A 21,440-nucleotide genomic window follows, 5' to 3' on the forward strand; every position below is an offset into this window, starting at 1 on the left:
CAGCACGGTTCTCGATGAAGCACAGAAATAATACGCGTACAAAAAAATAAGGATGCTGTACAGACAGTTTAACAAAAAATGTATTTGTATTCAGTATTCATATTTGCATTACAAAATTGCTCTCTTCGCCGAGCTGGCTTACAAAGAATAGGCGTTACCAACTGTGCAAACAAAAAAGAAAGAAGGCTGCTGCTCAGGCCTCCTCGTCGGCCACCACCTCGGTGACGACCCCTTCGGGAGTGAGGGCTGCGAGCTCGCCACCCTCCGCCGCCGCCGAGGCGACGGCGGCCACAGTCACCCCCGCATCCACCTCAATAGGCCGGGAGGAGTCCGGTTCGTCTTCCTCCTCATCTTCCTCGTCCTCTGGAGGTGCATACGGGACGGTTAGCGCGTCCAAGGAGATGCCGGGGTGAATCCTCTTCACCTGCTCGGAGCAGAGAAGGAAACCCGCCCTGTAGGCCTGGAGGCCTAAGTCGAAGTGCTGGGCATCCTTCCTCTCCTCAGTTTCCTTCACGGCCGCCTCCACGGCCGCCTTTTCCTTCCTTCCGGCCCTCTCAGCCGCACTCAGGAGATCCTGCACGGCCTGGTTTTTGACCCTCTGCAGCTCGTCCTGTAAGCTGTTGAGCTCGGCCTCTTTGATCTGGACGGCTTCATTCAGCTCGCCGTTCTCCTTCTGGACCTGGGCCTTTTCAGACTCGATCCTTGTGATCGTCTCAGAGAAGAGATATCGCTTCTTGGCCATATCCCTTGAGTACACCTGGAGTTGATAGAGGGCGGAGCTGATTGCCGCTTCGCAGGTCTCCGGCACCTCTTTTTCGACCGCTAGCCGGTCGCGGGCGAGGACACCCTTGTACATCAACTCTGCGGCCACCCGGGTATCCCCCAGGCCGGTGTCCGTTTTCTGCACGGCCCAGTTCGGGCGGAAGACGTTGTCGCCTCCAACCGTTGCCGTAGCCGGCATACCCAGTACTGTCCCGCCGTGCTTTGACCCCGTCGCCGCTCCGGACTTGGAGCTCTGACCCGTGGTGTCTGCCCGGCTAGATAGGGCAAGCTTATGCGTCGCCCGGCTGCTTTTAAGAGGCTTAGCCAGCGCGACCATCGGCGGGGTCGACTCCGGCACCTTCCTCTTCTTGCCCTTTGGTTGGGGCTGCTCCTGCGCTGGAGACGCGCCCGAAGACTGCTTGATTCTGTCCAAAAGGGACATCTGCTTCACCATTTCTGCAAAAGAGAACGGAGCGCAGTCAGCAATATGAAAGTTAAAAAATACTTCAGAAAAATAAATGCTATCCTATAGTGTCTACGTACGTGCCGGCGTCGCACGGCTGACCCCGAGTGCGACCAGCTCGGCCTCCTCTTCGAACTCTGAGCAGTGAACTGGACCTCGCTTGAGCTCTTCTTTGATCAGAGCGAAGGTCATATGGTCATAGTCTTCGAGAGCTGGTTTTTTACTAAGGCGGCGAGTGTCTGGCGTTCTCCATTGTAATGAGAACGGCCACTGCGAGCCCGGCGCGGTGTCCTTTACATAGAAGAACCTGTTCTTCCATGTGTGAATGGAAGAAGGTATCCCAGTGATCATTTTCATTTCGGGCCTCTGGCTAATGTAGATCCAGCCGCCGTCCTTATGCCTCTTCAGGTGCGCACACATCCTGAAGACGGGCACGGTGGGGTTCCTACGGAGCCGGACTTCAAGAAGGTACAAGAAGCCGATGAGTGTCCTCCAAGAGTTCGGGACGACCTGTGTAACTGCCAGCCCGTAGTAATTCAGTGCATCCGCAAAGAAGGGGTGGAAGGGGAGCCTAAGCCCGGCCCGGAAGGCCTCCTCATACACGCAGAGGTCTGCGCTATCGTTGCTGGCCCGATCCCCTTCGACAGCCGCCCTCAGAATGTACCGGCCAGGAATACAGTATTTGTCCCTGACGATCTGAAGCCTGTTCGGCCACAGATGGTTCACCTCGTATAGGGCCCCGATGTTATACTGCGGGTTGGCTTCCATCTGTGCCTCCGCTATCACCTCGACTGGCATGCGCGACGATTGAGGGACTGCCGCTTCGACGTCCTCATCATCGTCGCTGGTTTCTACCCGGTCCGGTCCGTCCCCACAGGCCGGGATTGTGTCTAAGTCCACACTCATTTCCTCACCGCTCTCCTCGTCTATTATGATCACTAGCTCTTCGCCCTCAACACCGGCCTCCACTATAGGTGAGGCCGGAACCGCTCTCTCTGATGCCTCGGACCCCGATGCGGTACTGGTCGAACCGGACTCCCTTGAACTGGAGTCCGTCTCCGAACTAGTGCTAGACATAAAAAGCAAAAAAAGAAAGAAAGGCTAAAAGCTAAAAAAGATTACCGAACTGGAGTGTTGGACGAGGACCTCCGGGCTCACTGATTCGAAGCGGGCAGAAAACTTGAGCAGCCGAACAGAAGAGGAGGAGAGTAAAAGATGAAAAGTAAGAAATGAAGAGTAAACTCCTGTATTTATAGAGAAGCTGGGAAGAGCGGGAAAAATCCCGCCCATTTCCGCCAGCCGGAGTGCGCCACGTCGCCTTCCGCATTAAATGCGCCGCTCGCATTAAATGCGCCGCTCGCATTAAATGCGCCGCCTGCATTAAATACAAGGCACAGGTCCCAAAGCGCCAGAAGACAAAAGACCTGTCCGGCTGTCCGGACAGGAAATGGGGCATTCGAAAGACGACAAAAGACCTGTCCGGCTGTCCGGACTGGATATGGCGCGTTCGCTAGACGACAAAAGCGCTAGACGACAAAAGACCTGTCCGGCTGTCCGGACTGGATATGGCGCGTTCGCTAGACGACAAAAGCGCTAGACGACAAAAGACCTGTCCGGCTGTCCGGACTGGATATGGCGCGTTCGCTAGACGACAAAAGCGCTAGACGACAAAAGACCTGTCCGGCTGTCCGGACTGGATATGGCGCGTTCGCTAGACGACAAAAGCGCTAGACGACAAAAGACCTGTCCGGCTGTCCGGACTGGATATGGCGCGTTCGCTAGACGACAAAAGCGCTAGACGACAAAAGACCTGTCCGGCTGTCCGGACTGGATGATTCAAGACGACAAAAGACCTGTCCGGCTGTCCGGACAGGATGATTCAAGACGACAAAAGACCTGTCCGGCTGTCCGGACAGGATGATTCAAGACGACAAAAGACCTGTCCGGCTGTCCGGACAGGATGATTCGAGACGACAAAAGACCTGTCCGGCTGTCCGGACAGGATGATTCGAGAGGACAAAGACCTGTCCGGCTGTCCGGACAGGATAATTCAAAAGACAAGAGACCTGTCCGGTTGTCCGGACAGGATATGGCGCGTTCGCTAGGCGACAAAAGCGCTAGGCGACAAAAGACCTGTCCGGCTGTCCGGACAGGATGATTCCAGAGGATAAAAGACCTGTCCGGCTGTCCGGACAGAATATGGCGCGTTCGCTAGACGACAAAAGCGCTAGACGACAAAAAGTCTCACCAGCAAAGACCTGCCCGGCTGGCCGTTCACAGCCTTAGCCGAGCAGGACCCCATGACTTCCTGAACCAAGGACGTTCAGGACCCCTGGCCGCCCAGGCCCCTGGTCAAAAATTCAGCCATGCTGGATAGTCAAATGCCTTCTGCCCGGCCGTACCCCTACAGGCTAAACGCCAAGGCCAGGCCAGGGCGCCAGGAATCTCCTGTCCAGCCACTGTTTCTCTTAGCTGAGTCTGAGCCCGGCCTCAGCTGCCTGGAGGTTTTAAGGCCGGCCCAACGCTGTCTTTACCTTCTCTTTGCTTCTTCTAGCCACTTTCGTGGCTTGAAGAACCAGGGGGCAACTGATAGGGTCCGGACTCAGCACTGAGGGAATCCGGACTCAGCAATCCGGACTCAGCACTGAGGGATCCGAACTCAGCATCCAATTAGCTTCTGGCACGTGGCCCTCACAAGGACCGTTGAAAGGCCAACACCTGTCTCCCCTAGGTGTGGCACCTGGACCAATCAGGGAACTCCACCTGCCCTCCTTAGGCATGAGACCTGGTCCATACAGAGGCCACCACCTGTCTCACCACTACCACCTGTCTTAGACAGGTGGCTCAGAATCACTATAAATAGCCTTCACTTGTTCTAAGGTGAGGGTCCTGAAAATCTGAGAACCAAAACTCAAAAGCTTTTTGCTCTGACATTGCTCTACACTCCTGCTCATACTGACTTGAGTGTCGAAGCACCCGTCCGGAGTATCACTCCGGGTTGGTCCTCTGACCCTTTTTCTTTCTTGTCTGTACTTTGTGCAGCGCAGGACTCAACCAGCTATTCAGCCGTGGCTCGTTAGCCTGGACCACCCAGTCCTACCATAACCTGTTACCGATTTTAGGCCTAACAAACCATGTGCGAGAAATTAGACTGTGAAAGAGATATTCCCAATACGTTAAAGGATAGAAAGTGGCCTTATAATTTCAAAGCCTTTGTTCACTTTACATATGAATCTAATTTGGTTCTGATTAAGTTTCACCAACACTAAGTCTATAACCTTGAAATTCACACATCTTAAATCTCGATTTGCATACTTCTTCACTCCTTTGAAAGCTTTCTCCAATTAGACTCTAGAATTATTTGAAATCATGTACCACTCCTTGGTGAAATGATAAGCGCAGGTGAATCTTCCCTTGTATCTAGTGGCGATTGTTTGAGGCTTGAATGGTTGTCAATTGATTGCTAGCTCAAATAGGCTCTGATTAGATGTAAAGCCAGCTGCATAAGTGGGGAAATTAAAGGCTTTAAGAGAAAGCCTTAGCTTGCCTTGCCCATCTCTCATTTTTATAACATTGTATTTCCTCTCTGTGTTTCTTATTACTTTCATTATCGTCTCCACCATTTAATCATTCATCATACCAATTTGTCTTAACAATATATACCCAGCCCCTGGGAACAACACCGGTTGAAATGGCCCCGTGACACTAGCAAATCTCCATCTATATACTACTTCTGGGGTATAAGAAAAGTGAACTGCACAGTGAATTGGTCAAATGTATTTTCTTCAGTTTGCAAGGGTATTTTTTATGAATATTTGAATTACTTAATTCTCATTTTTTGTAGGGAACTGATAAATGCGCCCCTTTTCATCACTTGGGACACCCAACAAGAGTGTATCAATGACTGCAGAGGGGCTGATGTACTTCACGTCAGAAAAATTCACCCATTTATCATTTCCCTTCTTGAATTGCAAATTAATTTGAATAAACATCAATATCGCAAATTAATTTGAATAAACATCAATTGGGGGATGTGATAAATTCACTCCATATTTTCAACTTTTAACCGGGTGTGAAGCCCACAACCTACCTCTCTCTCTCTCTCTCTCCTACATAAACCACTTATAAACACTCTAAACCACTGATAGGCTTATATAACCCACTGTTTATCCTATATAAACCAGTTGTAAACACTCTAAACCACTGATAAGCCTATATAAACCACTTATAAACACTCTAAACCACTAATAGGCTTATATAAACCATTGTTTATCCTATATAAACCAGTTGTAAACACTCTAAACCACTGATAAGCTTATATAAACCACTTATAAACACTATAAACTACTTCTTACCCTTTATAAACCATGTATAAACACTCTAAACCACTGATAAACATACATAAACCACTCTTAAACACTCTAAACCACTGCTAGGCTTAGATAAACCACTGTTTACCCTATATAAACCACTTGTAAACAATCTAAACCACTGATAGGCTTACATAAACCACTTATAAACACTCTAAACAACTGATAGGCTTACATAAACCACTGTTTACCCTATATAAACAAGTTGTAAACACTCTAAACTACTGATAAGCCTATATAAACCACTTATAAACTACTTCTTACCCTATATAAACCATGTATAAACACTCTAAACCACTGATAACCCTACATAAACCACTTATAAACACTCTAAACCACTGATAGGCTTAGATAAATCACTGTTTACCCTATATAAACCAGTTGTAAACACTCTAAACCACTGATAAGCCTATATAAACCACTTATAAACACTATAAACTACTTCTTACCCTGTATAAACCATGTATAAACACTCTAAACCACTGATAAACATACATAAACCACTTATAAACACTCTAAACCACTGATAGGCTTATATAACCCACTGTTTACCCTGTATAAACCAGTTGTAAACACTCTAAACCACTGATAAGCCTGTATAAACCACTTATAAACACTCTAAACCACTGATAGGCTTATATAAACCACTATTTATCCTATATAAACCAGTTGTAAACACTCTAAACCACTGATAAGCCTATATAAACCACTTATAAACACTATAAACTACTTCTTACCCTGTATAAACCATGTATAAACACTCTAAACCACTGATAAGCATACATAAACCACTTATAAACACTGATAATAGGCTTACATAAACCACTGTTTACCCTATATAAACCAGTTATAAACACTCTAAACCACTGATAAGCCTATATAAACCACTTATAAACACTATAAACTACTTCTTACCCTGTATAAACCATGTATAAACACTCTAAACCACTGATAGCCTTAGATAAACTACTGTTTACCCTATATAAGCCAGTTGTAAACACTCTAAACCACTGATAAGCCTATATAAACCACTTATAAACACTATAAACTACTGCTCACCATGTATAAATCACTTCTAAACACTTTAAACCATTGTTAATCCTTATAAACCAATTATAAACACTCTAAACCACTGGTAAGCCTTAATAAACCACTACTTACTATTATAAACCACTACTGAATATTCTTAACCAAAGAAGCCATATAAACCACTTATAAACACCCACTTCAGTAGTGGTTTATGGTAGTGAAATACTGGTTTAACTTATGAAATTAGTGGTTTACAGTAAAATAACAATGATTATAAAGTGTTTAAAGTAATTTAAATATGATTAAATACTGATTCAAGGCTTTCTGGAATGGAAGACAGTAGTTTAACATGGAAAACTTTCATTCAAGTTTATAAACATGCCTTATAATGGAAAGAGAAGGGAGATGGGTAAAAATACACACCTTTCCATTCAATGGAGGCTCTGTGCAATGGAATGGTGGTTTCTAGTGAAGATTTTTGCGATTTCCAAATCCAATAACATTTTTTTCCAATACTTGTTGTAAATGGAGGCGTTTTGCAATGCAATGAAGGGTTAGGAAGGCTTTCACATCTAAAAATGAGATTTTCAGCAATAGAATGGAGCTTTTGGCATCTACAATTGAGGTTTTTGGGTTTTTCATACGTAGGTTTTTTTTTTGTAGGTGGGAGGAAGAAGAAGAAGAGGGAAAAAGGTGGGTTTTGGGATTTGTTTTCTAAATGTAATCATTTCAAAAAGCTGATTTGATAGGGGAAAGAGAGAGAGAGAGTCAAGGGCATTTTAGTCATATGCACTCTTGATTGGTGATTTAGAAAACTCCCATCTTGAAATGTCATAGTCAGTAGAAACCCCTTCTATTTGGTCATTTCCCTTTATTGTTTTATCCGTTCGGTCTAGTCTTTAAGTGTAGAAGCTGAGACTCTATCATTTTTTGTCACTTAGCAACTCAAAGTCTTTTATACAGGACGAATATGCTGGCAATGAACTAAAAAGCAAATGGAGATAAAAGAGTTGGCAAATAGTCACAGAGCCCATGTTCTGGTCCTCCCCCATAATGCCCAGGGTCACATAAACCCATCAATCCAATTTGCCAAGCGCTTAGCTTCCAAAGGCCTCAAAGTCACAGTAGCCACCACCATAGACATCAAACACAACCAAACCGAAATAGACTCAATCAGGGTCGAACCCATATGCAATCTCGACGAGCATGTTGCCGATTTGTATGACACCAACGCCTACCTTGGTTGCGTCCAAACAGTCTTCTCACGAGCTTTAGCCGAGTGTATAGAGAGACATGAAAACTCTGGTGATCCCTTTTGTTGCCTAATTTATGACTCCATTCTTCCTTGGTGTTTGGATATTGCGAAAAGATTTGGCTTATTTGGAGCTCCATTTTTTACTCAACCGTGCGGGATTGGTACCATCTTTTACTATGTACAGAAGGGGGAACTGAGCGTCCCGTTGGAAGTTTCGACCGTTTCCTTGCCAGGATTGCCTAAGTTCGAATTATCCGATTTGCCTTCCTTCGTTTCGGACTCAGTGAGTTATCCCGGTTGCTTGGAGCTTTTCTCAAACCAGTTCTCCAATTTGGAGAAAGTCGATTGGGTTCTTATTAACACGTTCGAGACGTTGGAACCTGAGGTTGGTCCTGCATTTCTTTTCTTTTTAGTTATTTTTGGCAAGTAGAACATAGTTTTGGGAAGAGTTTTGCTAACGAGTGCCTTAAGGGGCATTTAATTTGCCCTTGACGAGTGCTCGTTAGCAAAACCCTGGAACGTTTTCGTCTCCATTCATGAGGTGGTTGGTCTGACATGCGACAGACCAGCCGCGAAATGCCTTTTGCGCGATGGGCTTTTTCGGCTTTAGAGGGGAAGGAAAACGAAGAATTGTGTTTGGAGACCCAAACACACTCAGAACTTTAATTCGATTTTCGAGTTCCTTAAGCAAAGCTGAGTCACTCCAAAAATAAAAAAATGTTCTAATGGAACAATTCCAGCCATCGGATCAATGAGTTACACATAATATGGTAGAAAAAAACAGATCTCTTTCTTGTTTTAAAAAACAGATCTCTTTCTTGTTTTAACTATCCATTTCGATCGTAAACAAAAAGAAGTCGTTCTTGTTTTAACGATCCATTTACAGGCTAGCAGTTGCATAGTTTCGATCGTATGGTAGAAACAAAAAGAACTCTTTTCTTGTTTAAACGATCAATTAATTTGCAGGCCATCAATTGCATAGTTTCTATCGTCAAATAAGTATGTTGTTTTTCACAATCACCCATCGAGTTGGAACACCCATTTGGAGGCCACTCCATAGCAAAGCTTCCATGGTTCATGTTCTACATTGGGAAACTATCCTATTATACATTGATTTGTTAATTAATAATTACATGAAAAGTGGGCGTGTAATTTAGTGTGAACACTCCCCCCACATGAAGGTTAAATGGGCCCCAACTATTTGGTTGATCTAAACCATTAATGTGGTGGTGCCAACTATAGATAAGCCGTGGTCCAAATATCCTCTCTCTTGGATGATTCTTAACCTTGGAGGTATCTAAACCCTCATTTTTTAAGAAAACAATTCTAAAACGGAACTTCTTCCCAAAATAAAGACAAACGTGAGAAGGACCTTATGGGGATTCGTGTGCACTTGATAAAGTCTCCGATATTTTTTGGTTACCAAAATTGGCACTGCCATGCTTTGATAATTGCACAAACCCACCATGTCTTTTCTGTTTTTAATTGTCCTCAGAGAGCTCTGTGGGAAATGTTAATAACTTTTCACAGCTGGTTAAATATGACAAGGTGAGTTTGGGCAATTTTCAAAACAGGTTGGTGGGAATGTGGGATATCAATAGCCTGTTTTTTTGTCATCTTTTAAACTTTGGGAGCCATTTATTTTATACCAAATATAATAATGGTTAAGTTCATCTCATGGAAAAGATTTTTGGGGCACAACGTTTATACATTGAGACAAAAGAAGAATGATTCAGATCCTTCAAAAAGTTATTGCCCACATTAGTTTTTTTAGTGGTATGAAATACACCCACTTATCATATAAAGATTCTTCATTTGGTATTGGTTTAGATTTTACTAATTAACATGTTCACTCATATCATGAAATTTTGTTCAGCTGGTAAGTTGGATGAAGGGACTTTGGCCTGTGAAGACGATTGGGCCGAGTGTACCATCTATGTACGTAGACAAGCTTATCAAGGACGACAAGAACTATGGGCTCAGTTTTTGGGCTCCAGATGGTGCGACATGCTTGAAGTGGCTTGACACAAAGCCAACAAGGTCTGTTGTCTACGCCTCAATGGGGAGCATCGCAGAACTGGGACTAGAGCACATGGAAGAAATGGCATGGGGTCTAAGGAGAAGTAACAACTACTTCTTGTGGGTTGTTAGAGAGGCAGAAAAAAAGAAGCTCCCTAGCAATTTTATAGAGGAGACAATAGAGAAGGGTTTGATAATGAACTGGTGCCCCCAATTGGAGGTCTTGGCTCATGAGGCAGTGGGTTGCTTTGTGACACATTGTGGGTGGAATTCTACAGTAGAGGCTCTGAGCATTGGAGTACCAATGGTGGCAATGCCACAATGGGCTGACCAGCCCACCAATGCTAAGTATGTGGAGGACGTCTGGGGCGTAGGGGTGAGGGCCAAGGCTGATGAGAAGGGGATTGTGAGAAGGGAAGAGATTGAGTTGTGCATAAGAGAAGTAATGGAAGGAGAGAGAGGGAAAGAGATTAGGAAGAATGCAGGCAAATGGAGGGAACTGGCAATAGAGGCACTAGATGTGGGTGGAAGTTCAATATGAAAATGTAATATATTTTACTTTTTTATCTCTTATAAGATTGGAGTGCATAAATGCTGTAATAGTTAAAGATGAATTTCGAGTGGGTTGAAGTTCATAAAAGTACATTTAGGATTTTGTAACTACAGAACTGCATAAGTAATTTTTTTGGGTTGTAATAATTTATTGGGAAAATTATTACAAAAATGCAAAGTTTTGTCTAAATTGTGAACAAAGGGTAGTGATTTGAAATTTATAAAAGAGGTGCTGTCAGGTGAGAGAAGATGGCTTTTAGGACAAATATACCCCTCCCATCTCTTCTTTTCCTCCACATTTTTGCACCTATCTCAATGCACTTATTACCTTCTCACCTACCACCTTCTTCTTCTTCAAGGCTTTTCTAATGTGGAAAACTCCATGGAAGGGTTTTGAAGGTTGCCAATTACAATAGGTTTTTGTATTCACGAGGGTTTGTTCATGATAAGCTTATCGAAGCAGTGTTACAAAATGCAAAGAAAATCGATTTTGAGCTTAAAACTGAATTTTGTTGTTTTTCCCATTTTCAAGATAAATCAATTTTCTTTGCATTTTTGGATTCTAAAACATCAAAACCAAGCTTCAACTTATGGTTGCTTGCATCACACTAAGATAACAACGTATATCCCTATCATCCTTGGAATTATTACTCAATTTGAAGATAAAAATCCTTAAAATTATCCATATTCTACTGGCTTCCGTCGGAAGTCCGAACAAAACTTCGGACTTCCGAATGGAAGCTAGTATACGTAACCAAATTACTGGTTCCATTCGGAAGTCCGAAGGTTTGTTCGGACTTCCGACGGAAGGCAGTAGATTTAGTTCCCAATTGGTTTCAGGGTATAAGATGTGGTTCCCTAGTGGTTCGTGGGTATAAAATGTGGTTCCTTAGTGGTTTCGGGGTATAAGATGTGATTCCCTAGTGGTTCCGGGGTATAAGATGTGGTTCCCAAGTGGTTCCGGGGTATAAGATGTGGTTCCATAGAGGTTCCGGAGTATAAGATGTGGTTCCCTAGTGGTTCTGAGGTATAAAATGTGGTTCCTAGTGGTTCCGGAGTATAAAATGTGATTTTCTGGTGGTTCCCGGGTATAAAATGTGGTTCCCTAGTGGTTTCGGGGTAGAAAATGTGGTTCCCTAGTGGTTCCGGGGTAGAAAATGTGGTTCCCTAGTGGTTCCGGGGTATAAAATGAGGTACCTTAGTAGTTCCAGGGTTTAAAATGTGGTTCCCTAGTGGTTCCGGGGTATAAAATGGGGTTCCCTAGTGGTTCCGAGGTATAAAATGTGGTTCTCTAGTGGTTCCGGAGTATAAAATGTGGTTCCCTAGTGGTTCCGGGGTAGAAAATGTGGTTCCCTAGTGGTTGCCGGGTAGAAAATATGTTTCCTTAGTGGTTCCGAGGTAGAAAATGTGGTTCCCTAGTGGTTCCGGGGTAAAAAATGTGGTTCCCTAGTGGTTCTGGGGTATATGATGTGGTTCCCTAGTGGTTCTGGCGTATACGATGTGGTTCTCTAATGGTTCCGGGGTAGAAAATGTGGTTCTCTAGTGGTTTCGGGATTTAAAATGTGGTTCCCTAGTGGTTACGGGACATAAAATGTTGTTCCATAGTGGTTCCGAGGTGTAAAATGTGGTCCCTAGTGGTTTTGAGGTGGAAAATGTGGTTCCCTAGTGGTTCTGGGGTATAAGATGTGGTTCCCTAGTGGTTCCGGAATATAAGTTGTGGTTCCCTATTGGTTCTAGGGTATAAGATATGGTTCCCTAGTGGTTCCGGGGTATAAGCTGTGGTTCTCTAATGATTTCGGGGTATAAGATGTGGTTTTCTAGTGATTCCGGTGTATAAAATGTGGTTCACTAGTGGTTCCAGAGTATATAATGTGGTTCCCTAGTGGTTCCGGGGTATAAAATGTGGTTCCCTAGTGGTTACGGGGTAGAAAATGTGGTTCACTAGTGGTTCCGTGGTATAAAATGTGGTTCCCTTGTGGTTCCGGGGTATAAGATGTGGTTCCCTAGTGGTTTGGGGGTATAAGATGTGGTTCCCTAGTGGTTACAGGGTATAAGATATGGTTCCCTAGTGGTTCTAGGGTATAAGATGTGGTTCCCTAGTGGTTTCGGGGTATAAGATGTGGTTCCCTAGTGGTTCCGGCGTATACGATGTGGTTCTCTAGCGGTTCCGGGGTAGAAAATGTGGTTCTCTAGTGGTTTCGGGGTAGAAAATGCCTAGTGGTTTCGGGATTTAAAATGTGGTTCCCTAGTGGTTACGGGACATAAAATGTTGTTCCATAGTGGTTCCGAGGTGTAAAATGTGGTCCCTAGTGGTTCTGGGGTAGAAAATGTGGTTCCCTAGTGGTTCTGGGGTAGAAAATGTGGTTCTCTAGTGGTTCTGGGGTATAAGATGTGGTTCTTAGTGGTTCCGGAATATAAGATGTGGTTCCCTATTGGTTCCAGGGTATAAGATATGGTTCCCTAGTGGTTCCGGGGTATAAGATGTGGTTCCCTATTGATTTCGGGGTATAAGATGTGGCTTTCTAGTGGTTCCGGGGTATAAAATGTGGTTCACTAGTGGTTCCAGAGTATAAAATGTGGTTCCCTAGTGTTTCCGGGGTATAAAATGTGGTTCCCTAGTGGTTACGGGGTAGAAAATGTGGTTCTCTAGTGGTTCCCTTTTGGTTCCGGGGTACAAGATGTGGTTCCCTAGTGGTTCGAGGGTATAAGATGTGGTTCCCTAGTGGTTACAGGGTATAAGATATGGTTCCCTAGTGGTTCTGGGGTATAAGATGTGGTTCCCTAGTGGTTCCGGGGTATAAGATGTGGTTCCCTAGTGGTTTCGGGGTATAAAATGTGGTTCCCTAGTGGTTCCGGAGTATAAGATGTGGTTTTCTAGTGGTTCCAGAGTATAAAATGTGGTTCCCTTGTGGTTCTGGGGTAGAAAATGTGGTTCCCTAGTAGTTCCGGAGTATAAAATGTGGTTCTCTAGTGGTTACAGGGTGTAAAATGTGGTTCCCTAGTGGTTCCGGTTCCCTTATGGTTCGGGGTAGAAAATGTGGTTCCCTAGTGGTTCCGGGGTAGAAAATGTGGTTAGAATGAATGGATCTGAACCATTAGGATGATCTGAACCATTAGGATGATCTGAACTATTAGGATTCTAGAGGGTTAGAATGAATGGATCCCATAAAAACAGCCTTAACGAATGAGAGGGTTATGATCATCCTGTAGAGAAGATTTTATGCCACTACATGAAAGGGCCCAGCAAGTAAATGGTTTAGATCACTCAAATAAGCAGGCCCCAGTATATTTTTTTCCCTCAGATGCTCCGTCGTCTGTCTAACTATAATATGGGATTTGGTAGGGACTTTCGCATGAACAGGCTCATACAATTGAAGAGGTTATTCTCAACAAGCATCATCACCATTGCTAGGTCATCATCATTTCGAATGTCGTACAACAAGATTTGATATGGATTCTTGGAACCACTATTTAACCTCCTCGGAACCACTAAATTGTGGTTCCGAGTCCTACGTAATGGCTCCAATAGGTTTGAAACACCAATGATACATCCATGATGACTTTTAAAATCATTAAAATACTATTATAAAGTACCAAACACAAGTTGGACTCTTGAAACCGCAATTTAGAGTGTTGGAACCACTATGTAACCCCTCGGAACCATAAAATTGTGGTTCCAAGGCTACGAAATGGTTCCAATATATTCCAAACACCAATGATACAGTAATTATCCCTTCGAAGACCAATAAAGTAGTATTACAATGTACCAACCACTTAGGAACCATAATTTATATTCTTGGAACCACTATTTAACCACTAAATAATGGTTCCGATGCCAACTTAATGGTTCCAATAGGTTTAAACACCAATGATAGAGCCATGATGACTTTTAAAACTACTAAAATACTATTATAATGTACCAAACACAAGTTTGACTCTTGGAACCACAATTTATAGTGTTGGAACCACCATGTAACCTCTCGGAATCACTAAATTGTGGTTCCAAAGCCTACGTAATGGTTCCAATATGTTCCAAACACCATTTATACAGTCATTATCCATTTGAAAACCAATAAAGTAGTATTACAATGTACCAACCACTTGGGAACCATAATTTACAGTCTTGGAACCACTATTTAACCACTAAATAGTGGTTCCGAGGCCTACTTAATGGTTCCAATAGGTTTAAAAACCAGAGATAGGTTTAAAATACTATCTTGAACCTATTGGAAACATAATATAGTGGTTCCGATGTGTTATACCCCGGAACCACATTGATGGGTACCACATCTTATACCCCGGAACCACTAGGGAACCGCATCTTATACCCCGGAACCAACCACTAGGGAACCACATCTTATACCCCGGAACCACTAGGGAACCACATCTTATACCCCGGATACACCGGAACCACTAGGGAACCACATTTTATACCTCGGAACCACTAGGGAACCACATCTTATGCCACAGAACCACTAGGAAACCACATCTTATACCTCGGAACCACTAGGGAACCACATCTTATACCACGGAACCACTAGGGAACCACATCTTATACCCCGGAACCACATCTTATACCCCGGAACCACTAGGGAACCACATCTTACCACATCTTATACCACGGAACCACTAGGGAACCACATCTTATACCCCGGAACCACTAGGAAACCACATCTTATACCCCAGAACAGCTAGGGAACCACATCTTATACCCTAGAACCACTAGGAAACCACAGCTTATACCCCGAAACCACTAGGGAACCACATTTTATACCTCAGAACCATTAGGGAACCACAACTGATACCCTGGAACCACTAGGGAACCACATTTTATTCCTCGGAACCACTAGGAAACCACATCTTTTACCTCGTAACCACTAGGGAACCACATCTTATACCCCGGAGCCACTATGGAACCACAGCTATTACCCCGGAACCACTAGGGAACCACAGCTATTACCCCGAAACCACTAGGGAACCACATCTTATACGCCAGAACCACTAGGGATCCACATCTTATACCCCCGAACCACTAGGGAACCACATTTTATACCCCAGAACCACTTGGGAACCACATCTTATACCCCGAAACCACTATGCTCTGTTTTTTTTGAGAAAAACACCAAGGAATGTTATTCTACTGATTTGCTTAAACCTGTTTGGTTTGGAATTTAGCAAAAATGGGGAGTTTGACCACTGGGGTTGTCGGGCCCTTGTCTGCTAAAGTGGAGCCCTCTAAACTCCCTTAACACATTTCTCCAAAATGAAGAAAAAATGGGAGAAATTATTGCGCAAATCTTATCTTTTGAGTTTTATTTAGACCTTGCAATTACGGGTCACTGAGCTTGGACCCGCAGGTCACCCGGATTTTTGTCGTATTTTTTAAGATTTTTTTATGTATAGGAATTTGCTAGCCACCTTCGTCGAGGCCACTTTTCGGCTTGTGGCCTATCATTTGATGCAAAGATTGGCAGAAGTAACATGGGTGCAAAGGTGGCTAGCAAAAACATAGTAGCAAAAAATAGTAATCATTACAGATTTGTAGCAGAAGTTCTAAGTTTTAAATGAAAAATTACGAAAAAATGAAAGCAAAGTAGTAAAATTATGAAAAAAATACCGAAAGGATGTACTAACATATGACAATTACCAAACTACAAAGTCCGACTGCCTTCGGTCGGAAGTCCGAACGTTTGTTCGGAAGTCCGACTCGGAAGTCTGAACAAACCTTCGGACTTCCGAATGGAACCAATAATTTGGTTACGTATACTGGCTTCCATTCAGAAGTCCGAAGTTTTGTTCGGACTTCCGACGGAAACCAGTAGAATAGTGATAATTCCAAGGATATTTATCTTCAAATTGAGTAATAATTCCAAGGATAATAGGGATATACGTTGTGATCTTAGTGTCATGCAGGTAAGCATAAATTGAAGCTTGGTTTTGATGTTTTAGAATCCAAAAATGCAAAGAAAATGGATTTATCTTGAAAATGGGGAAAACAACAAAATTCAGTTTTAAGCTCAAAATCCATTTTCTTTGCATTTTGTAACACTGCTTCGATAAATTTATTATGAATAAGCCCTTGTGAATACAAAACCCTGTTGTAAATGGCAACCTTCAAAACCCTTCCATGGAGTTTTCCACGTTAGAAAAGCCTCGAGGAAGAAGAATGTGGTAGGTGAGAAGGTAATAAGTGCATAGGGATAGGTGCAAAAAGGTGGAGGGAAAAAAGAGGTAGGAGGGGTATATTTGTCCTAAAAGCTATCTTCTCTCACCTGACAACACCTTTTTTATATATTTCAAATCACCACCCTTTATTCACAATTTAGACAAAACTTTGCATTTTTTTAATAATATTTCCTAATTTATTCAATGATAGAATTTTTTAACCCAGAAAAGACTTTGGCCTTGAGCTCGACCTCAAAGTTTTAATTCTTATTTGGTGAGAATGCAAAGGAGGGAAAAGACCAGCAATAGAAGGGAAAAAATACAAAGGGAGAAAATCACTTTGTATTTGCCTCTAAGAAGAGCACACAAGTACAAAGGGAGAAAATCCCTACAATGAGTCCATAGCGAGGTTATGCCAAGGCGATGAATCTGATAGGTCCGCGTTTCGATGGGGAAGATTCGGAAGGCCAATGGTGTCACATCTAGCCTTTCTGATCTTTGAGCGGCATTTCAGACCAGCAATGGAAGACTTGGTTGTATTGGAGAGGGCATCATTTGCTAGTGCATCTGCAACTTTGTTCCCTTCTCTAAATCGATGCTGATGGATGGGGATAGCTTGTCCATAAGAGCTATTATTTCCGGCCAGAAAAAGAGGATGGACCAGGGATGAGTACCTTTCTTGGATAATAGGTCCATGGTGACGTAGGAACCACGTGCAATCGCCAAAAGAAAAAAAATTCAAACAAAAGGAATTGCTAAGAGCAATTGTGGGGCTAGAGTGCCCTTCCACGTTTTTGTGGACACCCTCTCTATGTCAGGGCCCATCAAATGAATGCTTTGCATCACCCAAATAAGATGGGGCCCATGCATTTTTGGTCAGCAGACTAGAGACACTTTCTTCACACACACACACACACACGCACACACACACACACTGTGCGTGTGTGCGTGTGTGTGTGAGCTCGAGCTAAGATAAGCTTATCTGAGCTCGAGCTCAAAACCTCATGTAGGCCCACATTTTTGGCATGATCTAATGCATTCATTTGAAAGGCCCTTACATTGATAGGGTGCCTACAAAAAATCAGGTCCATAGGATCATCCTAACCCTTCCATTTGTGGAGCGAAAAAATGGGCAGATCTGTGGAGAAACAATGTCTGTCCATTTTCCCTCCACTTTTAGATGGGTTAGGATGATTGTATGAACCTAATTTTTTGTATGCACCCTATCCATGTAAGGGCCTTTCGAATGAATGCTTTGGATCACCCAAAAAATGTGGGCCCACATGAATTTTTGACGCTCGAGCTCAGAAACACTTTACTCTCTCTCTCTCTCTCTCTCTATATATATATATATATATATATATATATATATAGAGAGAGAGAGAGAGAGAGAGAGAGAGAGAGAGAGAGAGTTCCTACTCCCCGAAGTAGATAACTTATCTACTTCGTGGGCTTAAAATACAGTGGGGGCCACATTGTTTGGGTGACGAAGGCTGTGAGGGATGGAGGGGCATCCTCTATGGGTTGACCTTGCCATTTTGTTGGTGGTGATTTAGAGGCTATGAGTCCCTTATTGGGAAGTGGGCCCTTTCTACCGGACTAGATGCAGGGGTTGAAGAGCTGCTAGGACTTCTTCATTATGGTGTGATTGGTTCTTCTGCTGATGGCTGGGCAGGTCGCCCGGTCCCCTAGTGCGCTGGGAGTGTGGTCTCAACCATTTGCGCGTATCTGCGGAGAAGGATGGCGAGGTCCACCCCTTGGCTGAAAAAGTGGCTGTATTCGTTAATGGGAGCTGATGGTGATAGTTCGGCAGGTAGCGGTGTTTGTGGCACCGGGTGCACATCTATTGGTGGCGGGCAAGCGAATGAGGGCGGCTCCTGGGAAGCGTGGGCTGTTCCCACGTTTAGTATAACTGTCACACTCCGCATACACCTTTTGGTATCCATGGAGCCTAAATTCTTGCCTTTGGCTTAGTTCCTAATTTCAAGTGAGAACAGACGGGCCCCACGGTTGGCACTAATCTGTTGTGGTCCAGATTTGATCAAGTGTCCTAATGGGTACTTCCTCTAAGCGCTCTGGGGTTCAGAAGGGCTGCAAGGTGGTCCTTGAAGAGAGACCCATGCTAAAAAACGAAGGGTAAAGGCCTCCCGAAGTTTGGGTACTCTTCAACACTCAAGTCAGATCTGGGGGTAACAGATGGAACCATGCTTCAAACAAGAGCTTAAGTGTACCTTGGCTCTTTACCTCTCTTTTCTCCTTTTTTCATCCTCTTATGGGGTGTGGATTCCCTTTTATAGATGAAGTTCCCTTGGTTTGTGAGTAAGCCGTGTGTTCTCGGCGAGAGATGGCATTGGTGCCTCTTCAGGGTGGCGCTGACCATGGATGGAATATTTCCAAAGATGGCCATGATGAGCACTGTTGTGCCTATTTCTGATGTTGGCTGGTGGCTCTTGAGGGGATGTCATATCTCGCCACGCGGCCTCAAGATCCTGGTGGGCTCAGGACCCAAGTGGGGCTTTGTGATTGGTGCTCGATTTTTATCCCCAAGAGGTTCTAGTTCAAATAAGAACAATTACGACTGAATAAGTAATATTATTGACTTGTTTTTTGTATGAATGGATTGAAAAGATTCTATAACGGTTAATGTGAACAAAGATAAACCATTAGTTTCTTTCATCCTATGCGTGGATGTTCATTCAGTATCTGACCAAGACCATGTGGCTGCCTTTTGACGTTCTGCAAGATAAAATCTCTAGATTATACATGCCTCCTCCCTATGACCTCCTGTAGGACCCCCAACATTGCCTTCTTACATTGATAGTATTGTGTTTTTTTTTTGGTTCAGTAAGAATCCAAGGTGGGGCTGGCGATCTGATGCTCCAAAATATAGTTGGTAGTGAACTATCGAAATAAATTGGGCATTGGGAATGACACTCCTTTTAATAGTTGTTGTTGTTGATGGTTTATAGGATTGTCTTCTTTTTAAAGCCTTTAGTTGGTGTAGACAACAACTGGTAATGTTGGGTTGTTAGAGAAAGTAATGCGGGTGCTTAAGAGGGAGGAAGAAGAGAAATTAGAAATCAAGAACACAACTTAGAGAAGAAGAAGGAAATGGGAGCAAAGCTCAACCCAATTGATATTCGATCAATTACATAAGTTAATCAACATCCAAAATCTCCTCTAAAGATGATTTCTAACTCTTTAAAGAAAAGAAAACCAAAGCAAATTCCTTTAAGCTCCTCTACTAGCTAGCTTAGGGACTAACATAACATTAATTGCATTGGAACTCTCTAACTTTGACTGTTTTGGGGACCCACAGACACAGTCCACAAAAACTGCCATATCTTTTTACTCTCTTGTCCAATTTTTGAGCACGAATACTTGTTGGAAAGATATCATAGAGACCTACAACTTTGTAGTTTATCACTTTCCATAATTCTAGCATTTAGAGGTCCAAAAAAGAGATTAAAAAACGTACCAGCAACATTACTGCAGGAATGCACCTTGGAACTCCACCAAAAACACCTAGGCTTGACATGGCTGCCATGTTGGCACTACATCAAAAAAGGGTGGTAGTCCAGCTACTAAAGATTATACGTCTTTAATTTAGTTAAAAAGAAAAAGAATGCGTAACTTGACAGCATAAAATTAATAATTAACTAATTATGTAAATAAGCCGATATATTAAATTTGATATATACTTGGCCCGATTGCAATCTAAATGTTCTGCTTCTGCATCACCTATGGATCACTTTTGATTGGTGACTAAAATAATTAGAAGATAACTAGAGAATTTTCAGGTGATCGATGCCTTAAACGTGGGAGTTGTATATGTATTGACCCGTAATGGGAGGATATTTGGTAATATATTAATGAGTTGTGCAGCAAGCATGTGCCAAGTGCTAGAAAGTGACAAGTAATCATCCCAGTTATTGTGTTATTGATTACTTGGTCAGGTACGCCGGGAGAAACACTTTTTCTTCCTAATCGTCTACCAGGGAAACTTTGACTTTTTACAAAGACAAATAAATAAATAATAAATTTGCCGGAACTCCCAAAGTTCGAATTATCTGATCTCCCTACTTTCATAACCAAACCAGAAACTTCCCCCGGTTGCTTGGAACCTCTTGTGAGCCAGTTCTCCAACCTGGAGAAAGCCGACTGGGTTTTTATCAACACGTTTGAGAAGTTAGAAGCTGAGGTTGGCCTTGAATTTATTTTATTTTTGTGTTTTTTTATTTGCACAAACAGTACAGTTTCAGGATTTATGATCTTATATTATTTGTAGTATATTTATTTACTTTAATTACTTCTTTGATCTTAGGATACAAGGAGAGAGCTATTCCTAGGCAAAGAAGGGAAAAATGGTTCCCCTTGGAATATTTAGTCTGCCCGTTGAAAGGCAGACTAAGGTATTCTCATCGCTGTTTAATTAGAAGCTCCCTAAGCCTGCCGATTGTTTCCTCCTTTTCCCTGGTTTATGAGAATCCAATTTTTCCCTTTCCCCTACTAATTGTCTCTGGGGTTAGTTCGAAGAGTTGGATCTCTTGGGATCCTTTGTTTCCCACTTTCTTTTAGATATGGTCTCTAGGGATAGGAGTGTTGTGTGCTCTTGATTGCAATATCTTTTTGAATAAGGAAAACTACAAGAAACCCCGGCCCCTATATGAAAACCTATTTACAAGAATCCCCCGAAAATTTTCTTAATTACCAACAGTAATGTCGTTTGCTATAAATACCTGTAATTTGTTTCTTTTACCGATTTTACCCTTTCTAATATTACTTAATTATAGATTCCTAAAATCTCTCTTCATCAATAAATACA

General features: G+C 43.1%; 1 protein-coding gene across 1 annotated transcript; it reads left to right on the plus strand.

Moving 5' to 3' along the window:
* The first annotated feature begins 7,574 nt into the window (after window positions 1-7,574).
* LOC143862525 (UDP-glycosyltransferase 74E2-like) lies at window positions 7,575-10,640 on the plus strand. Its single transcript, XM_077373597.1, has 2 exons — window positions 7,575-8,264; window positions 9,756-10,640. Exons 1-2 carry the CDS (start codon window positions 7,620-7,622, stop codon window positions 10,437-10,439), a joined length of 1,329 nt encoding a protein of 442 aa, XP_077229712.1. The 5' UTR covers window positions 7,575-7,619; the 3' UTR covers window positions 10,440-10,640.
* The last annotated feature ends 10,800 nt before the right edge of the window (window positions 10,641-21,440 follow it).

This window comes from Tasmannia lanceolata, unplaced genomic scaffold (genome assembly GCF_043159265.1).
Source record: "Tasmannia lanceolata isolate RefF3 unplaced genomic scaffold, GAP_Taslan_0.1 ptg000037l, whole genome shotgun sequence".
Taxonomy (NCBI): Eukaryota; Viridiplantae; Streptophyta; class Magnoliopsida; order Canellales; family Winteraceae; genus Tasmannia; species Tasmannia lanceolata.

What these genes read in the sequence shown, in the direction of transcription:
- LOC143862525 (XM_077373597.1), top strand. Translation starts at nt 7,620, where the DNA reads ATGGAGATAAAAGAGTTGGCAAATAGTCACAGAGCCCATGTTCTGGTC. An exon ending in TCGAGACGTTGGAACCTGAG is followed by an intron (nt 8,265 to 9,755) that starts GTTGGTCCTGCA and finishes AATTTTGTTCAG; the next exon opens with CTGGTAAGTTGGATGAAGGG.